This window comes from Dromiciops gliroides, chromosome 4 (genome assembly GCF_019393635.1).
Source record: "Dromiciops gliroides isolate mDroGli1 chromosome 4, mDroGli1.pri, whole genome shotgun sequence".
Lineage (NCBI taxonomy): Eukaryota > Metazoa > Chordata > Mammalia > Microbiotheria > Microbiotheriidae > Dromiciops > Dromiciops gliroides.
In genome coordinates, this window is record NC_057864.1 from 88,720,688 (window position 1) to 88,733,033 (window position 12,346).

The 12,346-nt window shown below is 40.4% G+C and overlaps 1 protein-coding gene across 1 annotated transcript in view; it reads left to right on the forward strand.

Annotated features, from left to right (window-relative positions):
* The first annotated feature begins 6,267 nt into the window (after positions 1 to 6,267).
* CDC73 (cell division cycle 73) overlaps positions 6,268 to 12,346 on the forward strand; it is a 111,828-nt gene continuing 105,749 nt past the window's right edge. Inside the window, exons 1-2 of the mRNA XM_044002798.1 lie at positions 6,268 to 6,796; positions 11,904 to 12,009. Of these exons, the coding sequence (XP_043858733.1) occupies positions 6,666 to 6,796; positions 11,904 to 12,009 (237 nt within the window). The 5' untranslated portion in view covers positions 6,268 to 6,665. The remainder of the gene's footprint in view (positions 6,797 to 11,903; positions 12,010 to 12,346) is intronic.

The following is a 12,346-nucleotide window of genomic DNA, read 5'->3' on the forward strand; positions in this document are numbered from 1 at the left end:
CCTACTTTAAAGTTGTTTATCTCTGTGACTAGACAAGCTTGGGGAGGGAAAATTGGACAAAGCAGACTTTGGTTTTTTTGTTGTTTTTTTAACTTATTTTTAAAAACATTTTTGTTTAAAGTTTTAAGTTCCAAATTCTATTCCCTCCTTCCCTCTCCCTGAGGTAGTAAGCAATCAGATATAGGTTTTACATGTGCAATTATGTAAAACATTATCATATTGGTCATTTTGTATAAGAAGACTCAAATAAAAGAAAAAATGAAAGAAAGTGAAAAATAGAAAGGAGAAGACTTTTGTACTGAAACTTCCTTGAGTCCTTGAAGAGATGGGTACAACACTAATAGCTTCAGCCTGGTCATCTGCACTGAGATGCCTACAGGAGGGGACCTATGCCTCTCTTTTCATTTACTTGTTTCTCCTGACGATCTTGTGCTTCTGATTCTTTCTGGATCAGCCTTTGTTCTGGTCAGGGTTGAAGTGGCTGACCCCCATTGCTGCTGCTGAGCTCTTAAGGTTCCTGATCCTTATTATCAGTCTTTTTCTTGAAGATCGTTTGTGTTTGTGTGTGTGTGTGTGTCCTTTTGTTTTGTTTTTTGTCTGTTTTTGTGGAGCAATGGGGGTTAAGTGACTTTCTCAGGGTCACACAGCTAGTAAGTGCCAAGTGTCTGAGGCTACATTTGAACTCAGGTACTCCTGAATCTAGGGCCGGTGCTTTATCCACTGTGCCACCTAACTGCCTCCTGTGTGTGTCCTTTTAAGAACTCTGGGATGTGATTCAATTTTATCTTGCTACTCATAAATTTTGATATCCCCAAATCACTTTCAAGGCTCTCTAAAGGGAATTTTTTCTCTTTAAATTACAAATCCTAGGATGCCAAAAAGTTGCCAAACCTACTTTTATGTATAGTTGTATCTCCCCAAAGATTATAAGTTTCTTGATGGGAGGGACTGTTTCATTTTTGCCCTTATATATTCACTACCCAGCAGAGTCCCTAGCACTTAATAAATGTTGAGCTGCTTATCTATATTCCTATATTGTGTGTAAGGTTAGACTAGCTATTCTCTAAGCCAGTGGTGTCAATATTGCCATGAACATGTAACGATTGGAATGACACCACCTGCTGGAGACTTACTGTAGAAGAGTTCCACCCATGAAGCGAAGGTGTTTGAGGGCAAGACCAAGAGTCTTTTCTTTGGAAAAGGAAGTGACGCAGGCTAGTGGGAGGAGGAAGGAAGAGACTGGCGCTCGGTCTCACGCTCTTTCCTCTGGACTCTGGCGGAGAAGGGAGCTAGAAATGCGCTCTCCCTTTAATAGATAGGAATCTAGGCCTTTCTCTCTCTCTTTATCAAATTCTTATTCTCCTTAATAAACGCTTAAAAGTCTAACTCTTGCTGAAGCTTATAATTTATTGGCGACCACTCATTAGATATTTTAGACAGACTAGCTAGAATTTTAGCCCTTAACAAACAAAACTCCAGAGTACTGTAGAACCTCATTAAAACATAATTTGGAAAAGTTTAACAAAATAAATATATAATACAACATAAGTAATTTTAATTTGTGGTTTTCTAAGTCAATATGCAGCCCACTGGGATTGAGTTAGCCACAACTGCTCTAAACTATCTGCCACTCCAAGATAATTTCCATCTCATTATTCCTTTATTTATGAGAATGTTTTTTACATGATTATAATTATATAACCAGTATATAAACACATTCTGAGATTCCTCACCTCTAAGCCTTTGGGTTTTTTTTGTTGGTTTTTTTGTTTGTTTTTGTGGGGCAATTGGGGTTAAGTGACTTGCCCAAGGTCACACAGCTAGCAAGTGTGAAGTGTCTGAGGCTGGATTTGAACTCAGGTACTCCTAAATCCAGGGCCGGTGCTTTATCCACTGCGCCATCTAGCTGCCCCTCTAAGTCTTTGTTAACTATTGCTACTGTCTGAAATAACCACCCTCATGATCTCTGATTTTTGAAATCATAGCCATCCTTCAACTCAAATAAAATATCTTCCTTGAAGCTGTCCATCATCTTATGGAACTTCACCTGTAGGGAATTATACTTCCTTTAAATTCTTTATAACATTTGATGTTTTTCATATGTATGTATCATGGGCAGCTGGGTGGTGCCGTGGATAGAAAACTGGGCCTGGAAGCAGGAAGCCTCATTTTCTTGAGTTCAAATCTGGCCTCAGACTCTCACTAGCTATGTGACCCTGGGCAAGTCAATTAACCCTGTTTGCCTCAGTTTCCTCATCTGTGTTAATAGGCAATCACAATTTCATGAAACATACATGAAAACTAGGTTTATTACAAGAGAAATGAACATGGACATTGAACCCTGAGAATTCTTAAGCCTTATAGAAGTTTGCTTTTTTATAACAGCAGGACCAACGAAGAGGAGGTATCAGAAATCCCTACCTTAGAGGGTTATGGTAGGGAAGAGGGAAAGGGGCAGGAAAGGGGCAGGAAAGGTGAGAAAAGGACAAAACCCCTCTTGAAGTGGAGGAGCAAGGCAATGGCAAAAGCTGCATTCTTTTCCCTTGGAAACTGCTGGACCATTAAGATATGATGTTCTGCTTATCTACAAGGGTCCCAGGTACACAAACAATTTCTCAGCCTAGTACAGACTGACTGGCTCCTGTCTTGACTCCCAAGGACACAATGGATGTCCAGCTTGGGATACAAATAACATACCATGTTCTGGAAAATATGGCAATTCAAAAAGACAAGTTCAGGGGACCTCTTAAAATTCCTTAATATCTGTAAAATGAGGGGGCAGCTAGGTGGCTCAGTGGATAAAGCACCAGCCCTGGATTCAGGAGGACCTGAGCCCAAATATTATTTCCGACACTTGACACTTACTAGCTGTGTGACCCTGGGCAAGTCACTTAACCCTCCTTGCTCCCCCCCCCCAAAAAAAAAGACTAGGAGGGGAGTTACTCAGGATTGGGGTAAAGAGAGCCTGAATCAGGGTGGGTAGTTAAGTACTTTACAAATATCTCATTTGATTCTTTTTAAAGAAAAGTCTGTTTCACAAACCAGTCTTCATATTTTTATGTATAATGATTAGAGAAAAACTTAATGCATATCCATCCCTTTACCAAGAGCCTCTTTTAGAAGACCACCCACCCTTTAGCTTTAGATTTAACAGATTGAACCCTAAAACAAATAAATAAGTCTCCCCTGCAATTTAGTGATCAAGCCATTAGGTGGAAGTGGTACATTACATTTTCAAGTACACTTATAATATTTAGCAGGACTGTTCTGCACTACCCAGAAGAGGGCAATTATTAGGTATGTTAACTCAAAAGTGCACTGTTGCGGGATTTTCCTTCTTGGATTCCTATAAATCTTACTTAAAACTGTCTTAGAAAAAATACATTTAGGAGGGTATAGAGAAACTGCCATTTTGGACATCTCTAAGTCAGAAATGGTTAATGATTACATTAATCTTAAAGTTGTTCCTGGCAAACTGGTGCGTGAGCATAGAGTATTAATGTTTCTTCTTCAATAGGGAGGACATAGACAAGTAAGTGTTGCACAGGATGTTGATCTGTACCACCGCTTGAGTATCCACAGGGAGTACATCAATTATTCACTAAAGTAATATGTATCAAAATTATGACAATGTTAAATGTACTGTCATTTTATAGCTCTAAATTTACAGATTAAACCTTTAGTAGCAGTTATTTCACCCCTATAATTTAGGCAGGCTAATAGTAGATGGTAGTTATGCCTGTCGCATGAACTACAAGAAAAATTCATGCTTTAAGACTGGTTAATAAAAAGACCAGCTGTTTTCACAGGATAATGGATGAAGGGCTAAAAGGGTCCTTGAGGCAATCAAGTTCAAACTCTCCTGCCACCCCAATCCCATTTTATATCAAAGAGTATGACCTGCTTAAGCCTTTTGATACTTCTAATCAAGAGTTTTCCACACTTTAATAGTACAAAATAACACTTTATTTTTGTATGACTGTGGACAAGTCATTTAATTGCTCTGTGCCTGTTTTTTCATTTGTAAAATGGGGGGATTTGGGACCTGATTACCTTTATGGACAGCTCTAAATGTATTATTCTTTGAAAACAGCTGATCTTAATATTAACCATTCCATGCAATGTGTGCTCCTAGAGGTAAGGACCATTTTTGCATTTCTGTGAATTCACAGCACTTAGCCAACTGCCAGGTACCTAGTTAGTAAGCTAATTTTGCTAAATAAATACTAACAGTGAATTTACAACTAATATTAGTTGTCTGCCCTATTATAATATGATTACAGTAGCACATACCAGTTGCTATTAGTTATGGCTTCTTCACTACTTTGTTTGATAGTTTCCCATAGAATATTTTTTAAACGTTATTCCTGTCAACCTGAAAATTAATGAAACAATAAATACAGGAGAAATAAGGTCTTTAATCGAGACAGAGGAGCTATAACTTGGAGTATGGCAAAGCAAAATTGCTAGGAATACCCCAAAGATGGGGACTGAGGACAGGGTTTATGTGGCATAACAGAATAGAAGGAGCTATGAGACTGCCTTTAGGTTAGGTAAGTTTCTCACAAATAGAAACTACTTAACTCTAAATGAAAAAAAATTGCATAATAATCTAAAGTCCAGGAAGTCTGGGAATCTTGGGGGGGGGGATAGTTTGTTTGGGAGATCCATAAAACAGTCAAGGGTCTGGAATCGACAAAGATTGATTAGCCCCAGGCAATTCATTGGCCTGGACATGGGGAATAGGTGAGGATCAGTCAGTTCTCCGTAAATTGTGGTTATCATTCCTTACAAAATAACATTATATAATGAACAAAATTTAAGCAAAGTTTATGAATGTAGCCTTAAGGTCCAACTCCCTTAATTTTACAACTGAGGAAACTAAAGTCAAGAAAACTTAAGTGACTAGCCCAAAGTCATACAGGCAGTAAAATGCTTGTGGCAAGATCCAAACCCAGGTCTGATTCCAAGTTCAGGACTCTATCCATTGCAGCACTAAGCTGTTTTATTAAGTCTCTTATTCTCACAGTTACCAATAGCTATGGCACAGAGGGAAAACAGCATCGCTGATGCCTTTCAGTGTTTTGTTTTGCTTTAAAAATCTGTTTACTGCTCTACTACTGAGGAGGGGAGTCAGGCAAAAGGAGCCTCTATTAGCTCTACCCTAATCATGTGAACCCCAATTTCTTCATTTGTAAAATGGAGATAATAATAGTATCTACTTTTCAGGATTTTTGTTAGAATCAAATAAGATAATTGTAAAATTCTTAGCACAATGACTGGCCCAATAGTAGGTGTCTAATAAAATGAGAGCTTTTCCCCTTCCCCCATCTAACACCATGGACGTGGTCTTTTCAACTTTTATCTTCCCTCCCCCTCCTGAACTCTTGCTATCCAGTGAATACAGCCTGTTCCTTCTTTCTATGACACGACATATCTCCTAAATCCGAGCATTTTCACTGGCTGTCCCCTGTGCTTGGATTTCTCTCTCGGAGTCTCTACCTCCTGGATTCCTTCAAGTCTCAGATAGAATTCTATCTTCGGCAAGGAGTTTTCCCCAATTCTCCTTAATACTAGAGCCTTCTCTTTGGGATTGTCTCCAATTTATCCAGTAAATATCTTGTTTGTGCATAGTTTTTTTACCTGTTGTCTCCCACATTAGACTGTGAACTTCTAGATGAAAGGAACTTTTTTTTTAACCTTTGTATTACCCAGAAATTAGCATGATGCTTGGCAGACAGTAGCCGCTTAATGCATGCTTATTGACTGAGGAACTGTTTTTTGCCTTTCTTATACATGCTTGTTGACTAGATTTCAGCGTACTAGTAAAGATACAAGACTCCAGCTTTCCCAGAGCCTTCTAAGCCACCCAAATTGAGTTCACACAGCATTATGCAAATTAAACACGCCGAAACAACCCACCTCCACAGGTCTTAGGGAAGTGCTGAGTAGGCACGACCAGGGAGGAGTCTGGGACAGCCACCTAGCAACCACAGAACACAACTCGGATTATGGTTAAATTTGAAGAGCAGGGGAGGGGCCACTGAGCCGAGGGGTGACCTAGGGGAGGTCCGGGAGCTGCCTGATTTCGGCATCTTAGCCACGCCCCGGAGTCGGCTTGTTTATAAGCGGCGCGTGGCGGTACGCACTCTGTCAGGTTGCGCTCGGGCCGCACGCGCACGCGCACCATAAGCGCGTACCCCGAGTCAGTCTAGACTGAGCGTGTGAGTATTGCGCCGTCTGCTGCGCCGCGTGCGTGTCTGGCCGAGCTCCTTTCCCAGGAGGCCTCGGCTCCCCCTGGCGGTAGCGGGACCGCGGCAGCGGCGGCGGCAGCGGCGGCGGCGGCGGCGGCGGCAGCAGCAGCAGCAGCAGCGACAGAGGCGGTAACTCGAGCTCAGGCGTTCAGCTCGGGCAGCCGGCGGCGGGGCCTTGCCCGATAGCGCGGGGTCCTCAGCTGCCTAGGTGTCTAGTGCCGTCGTCTTCGCGGACGGCTGTTAGTGCAGCTCCTGGTGGTGTGCTGTAGTGGTGGTGGCGGCTGCCGGCCAGGAGGAACAGAGAGCCCAGAAGTGGGAGACGGCCAAGGCGGCGGCCGAGGCGCGGAGGCGGTGGGGTCGGCGGAGCTGCGGCCGAGGTAGCGGCGGCAGCCGAAGCGCAGGGGGGGGAAGATGGCGGACGTGCTGAGCGTCCTGCGCCAGTACAACATCCAGAAGAAGGAAATCGTGGTGAAGGGGGACGAGGTGATCTTCGGCGAGTTCTCCTGGCCCAAGAACGTCAAAACCAACTATGTGATTTGGGGGTGAGTGAAGCGCCGCTGCGGCCCGGGGGAGGGAGGGCAGGCGGGGGGGAAGGACAGCGCCCCCTCCTCGCTCTTCTCCCCGTACTCTCTGCATCCCGGAGAGAGGGGGGAGAGAGGAAGCGTGCGGGGGGCAAAGTTTCCCCCAACGCTGGAGTTCACTCGGGGGGCGAGAGGGGCAGGGTAAGGGCAGTCGCTGCAGATGTCCGCACCCTTTAAACCTTTAGGGACCGACGGGGGGAGGGGCTAGACCGAGAGGGCTCTAAGAAACCTCGGGCCTTCCCGGAGCCCCCCACTTACGGACTTGTCGCTGTGGGGCCCCTGGCCCTGGTGGGTTGCCATGTGTTGACGCCTCCCCGCCCCCTGCCCGCTCGACCCCCCACCCCGCATTTTCTTCCCGAATTCTTCTCTCTCTCCGAGGTCCAAGGGTCCAATTGGGCACGTTGTCTCTCCCCATAGAGACAGCTGGGGCAGGTGTCCTCACGAGGAGAGGGACTGAAGAGTTTGATGGGTGTGTTCAGGGTAGGAGGGTGCCCAGTGAGATTTAGGGATAGACGAGGATGTCATTGAAAGAAAGTCTGGGAAGATGGGAGCCCTGTCAGGGTTAGGGGCTCACAGAGATCGTGGTTGATATCAGACAAGTTAGGGTTCAGTTAGCACCTACTCTGCCAGGCAAAGAACACAGATCTTACTCCCAAGGATCTCAGTCTGATGGAGATGAGGTAGACATACGGGTTGAGCATTTTTAAAAGTTGGTGGGATGGAGCAAAGGGGTATGATTGTACAAATGGGCCTGCACTTACCTTTTTAGGTCTGTTTTTTTTCACATTATAAAGTCCCTTTGTGGTTTTTTGCTTTACTAATTGTGATTTATCAGGAATTCTTGGGCACAAAGATTGTACCAGGATCCTTGCTATCATTGTTTACTTTTGTCAGTCTTGGTGAGGTTTGTTCTCTCATAACATTTGGGCTCTTGGGAGTGAAAACTTCAGTCTTCAGCAAGGGAAAGGTTGTAGAGCTTCAGTTTTCTTGGGTGAATTCTTACTGCAAAAGGGTTTAGTTTTCTTGGTTGATTTTTGTACATTTTTGTATAATATTCTCAGCTTTTTAAAAATATAGCTCCTTAACAATTTGCACGGGTTCACACGTAAGTGGGACTTGGGAGGGTACTACTTTAAAGGAAGATTGAATGAATTGCATGTGAAATAGTATAGAGGCAAGATAATTTAGGATATGTTTGAGGAAGTAATCCAGTTTGGGGGGATAGAAAGCTATATTAGGAACTGATTATGAAGGGCTTTGAAGCACCTAATCAAAATTGTATTGCTAATAAATATTGTTTTGGCTGAAGTAGAGGACCTTCTTTTTTTCCTCCCAGAAATTTGGGTTATATTACATTTGTATCGACTATTATCAGTGCTATATTTTAGTTTGTGTTGTCAGCCAGACAGAACTTGCCTCTAACCTGTGGATGGCCATAGCTGAACAGAGTAGGCTAGAGACAAGGAGAGTCAAGAATCAAACCGAAATTTAATTTCAAAGTGAGGGAAACTGCTTGCAAGCAAGGAGCGATCTAGACATATGTGCCAGGCCTGCTCCTAGTGGGGAGACTTGAGGCAGTGTGGGAAGATCTCAATACTTATGGCAATGGCTACACAGTGAGCTGTAGTCCAGACTGTGAGGGGTAACAGCAACAATGAGACGAATTTGATTAATAGTACGACTTCATGACTGAAACATGGATACCTGTCCAGTGCTTGTCTGAGCTCAGAGAACACTTGCTGCTGGTCAAAGCAAAACAGTAATTATGTGATTTTGCAAGAGGATTGAGACCCTGCAGAGGGTAAGCCCAAAGGATTGTTATGGCAAGCTAAGGACACAGCTTGCTTTTTGGGCCTTAGCTCTGGAAAACAGGGTGTCTCCTAATATCTTGTTATTGTGTATATAATATACATGTATTTTAATTTATTTTCCCTTTCTAAGACACTTTGTTTTAAGCAACAAAATTTTAAAAAACACTAATATAGATTTGGGAAGAAGCTCTTGTTTTTGTAGTAGTCCTAAGGAGCTAAATAAATAGGCAAATAAAGTGTCAGGTAGGTTCTTGAAGCACTGAGGTTAAGAGCTATGGAATCATTGATCCAGAGCTGGAAGAGACTTCAGAGGTCAACTAGTCCAACTCCTTTCATTTTACAGATGAGGAATATTAGACCTGTGGAGGTTAAATGACTTGCAAGATAGTAAATGTCTTAGGTAGAATTTGAACCTGTCTTCTGAATCCAAATTCATTGTTCTACTCCACTAGCTTTGTAGTAAGTACCAGAGTTAGGATCTTTCCACCTCCAAGTCTACCAAGTAACAAAGTCCCTACTGAACTTTCTAATAAAGTAGCTTGGTATATTGATCTTAATTTCCTACTTTCCATCTTCTGATGGAAGTGCTAACAGTGAAATTCCTACAATGTGAGCTGCAAAAAGGAGGAAAAGCCAAATGATTGGACTTCCTGGATGGATGATTCAAGTCCTCAATGAGAATGGGTTGAAGAAATCTTTGTTATGCAAACCATAACAATTGATTTTATACTTAAACCTTTAGCTTGGGCTTATTAGACTCAACCAACCAACTGGCAATCATTTTATGAAACTGTGGTTGTGTGTATATACAGACATGTAGACTACTATCTGAAGCCTGGTATACTGGGGTGTAGTAGTGAATGTACACACCAAAGACCTTGCCTTAGATCAAAGTGTTTTGTGTAAATTTTCTAGGGAAACACTTAATATGATCTAACAGTGATACAAGGAATATAGTATAGTGCCATTTTTCCCTTCAAAAGATTTTAAACCATGTCACACTATTTTCATTCTGTTAAAATATCATGAAAATAGTTTATTATTTTCCATTACAACTAAAGGGTAAGAGAACATCAAAAGCTCAAAACTAATTTGTTTCTTTATGCTATGTCAAAGATGCATAATTTTTATCTTTTCCTACCATAATGCCTTTTAGAGGTAGTAAGTAGTACAACATGCAGATGACCCAGTGTATCTTCATGGAAATGTTGTAAAGGTTTTTGTTCAAGGTTTGGGCATGTAATAAGTGGGATGGAACATTTGCCTGATGAAGAAATTTTGAGAGAACAGTGTGTTCCTGGTTTGTTTCAGTGAATGGTTTACTTGGAGGGGAAATCTGGGTTTAGGAGATGGGTAGATAGACTATAACACAAACATTTTGAGTGATGGGCAGAAGAAAACAGTAGATCTAGATCATATAATTTTTTTTCCTGAGGATTTAAGAAATTTGACTCAAGAAGAACTGAGTGGTTTGAAATATAGTTTGGTTATTTGTGGAAAGCATGTTTTTTCAAGTTTTAGAAATCTGTTTTAAGTTGTGGGTGGAAATCTCAAAAAACTTCCATTACTCTATATATGTATTTAGATCTACTGGGAAATAATCACTAGCATCTTGATCCAAATGGTTTTTGAAGCTGTTAGTGAGCTCTTTTCCTATTGCAGTTAATAAAGGACATAAGCTTACTTTGCTTCACTACATCACAGAATTGTTTTGAAGTTAAAATGAGATGATAGGTGCAAAGTATAAGGTAAAGTTCCAATAATACATATCAGTTGTAGTGGTTATGCCAGACTACTCCAATATGTTTTGAATTTGTGAGATCATCTTCTTTTATTCTCTCCCCTCAAGTATTTTAGTGGTCTGACAGTTAAACTTCTAAATAAAATGTTTCTTATAGTTTTATACATAGGACAATCATCTAGTTCATTGGTTTCCAACCTATAGGATGCATATTGACTTAGAAAACTACAAAATAACATTATGTTGCATTTCTATTGTATCAAACATTTTTCAATTAAATTTTAATCTGTTTTAGGCTACTTACCAGCTCTGAATTTGGGACAGTGAGTTTGACATTTCTGAGCTAGGTGAACTATCTCAAGATTATGAGGCCCAAATGAGATAATGTATGAAAAGTGCTTTGTAAACTTTAAAGCCCTATATAAATGTCATCTATTATTGTTGTCCAGATGGCAATATTAATTATCCTCTGTGAAGGAAGCTAGTATAAATAAAAATTTAATTAAAAAAAAAGTGAAACGTCTTAATAGTTAAATTTAAAATTATATTGCATATATTATGGGCAGTTTTATCTAAATTTCTCAATAATCTTTTCTAAGTTTTATTTTTATGGGTTTTAAATTTGCATTTTATTGATCTATATATATACATATATATATAGTGAAATATTTTGTTAGCATTATAATTTAGCACTGACATTATGAATACCTATTAGGTGCCTACTGTGGTGTGTAGCACTTGGGAAAATGCAGAGATTAACGAGTTAGCCTCTGATCTCATAAAAATTCAAGTAGAGGATATGACATTATAAAAATAAATATAATACAGAATAATACCTCCTTAGTACATAGAGTTATAAAGTGCTATGCTATATGCAATATAGCATAAGTAAGTATAGATGAGGGGAACTTGGAGAAAGTTTCATAGAGAAGATGGCATTTTAGCTTGGAGTTTAAAGAATGAGTATATATTTTCAGTGGGTTGGGGTGAGATCATTTTAGACATGGAAGAAGGCATGGCGATCTAAAATGTTGGGCATCTATAGGGACAAGTAGTCCAGTTAGTTTTGGAGTTAGTTTAAAGGAGTGAATAGTATGAGTAGTATGAAATAAAGTTGGAAATTAGGGCTTTGAATGCAGATTAAGGAATTGGAAGAATTTTGAGTTAAATGATAGGTATCTGGTCTGCACATGAAAGGTGATTTTTACCTCATGATGAAGGATGGTTAGAAAGAGGTTTGTTGAGGAAGTAGAGGCTGAAAAAACTGGTTAGGATGCTAATAATCTTGTAAATATAATAGTTTAGTAAGATCATAAAACTTAGAGCCAGAGGGGATATCAGAGTAATCTAGTCCAATTTACTGACTTTACAGATAAGGAAACAGGCTTAGTGAAGTTTTAGCTTGTCTAGCACCACACAACCTTAGGGTGATAGAACTGGGATTTGAATTGAGATACCCTAACTTTTTGTTTTTTTCCAGTACACCTTGTGAGTAAAACTCTTACTTTTATTTCAGCACGGGGAAGGAAGGCCAACCCAGAGAGTACTACACTTTGGATTCTATCTTGTTCCTGCTTAATAATGTACATCTTTCTCATCCTGTGTATGTCCGGCGTGCAGCAGTAAGTAGAACTCCTTTCAGTGGTTTATTGCTATAGGAACTACTATTTTTATGTAAATTATGACGGTTCATTTTCTAGTTGAATTTTTAATTTTCATGTTTGTAACTTCAAAGGAATGAAGAGGAGGGAAAATGACAGGAGTGCAGGAGAATATTTTCATCTGAAATGTATTCATACTAACAAAAACAGGGAAAAGTTGCTAGAAATTATTTTTCCCTCTGAATAATGTAATTCTATCAGGGCATTTGATGATATATATTTTATGATGCATTGTGTATTTTGTAGTCATATTCCAAAAGCTATCAATTTGTTTTGTTTATATGTCTCAACGTATCTT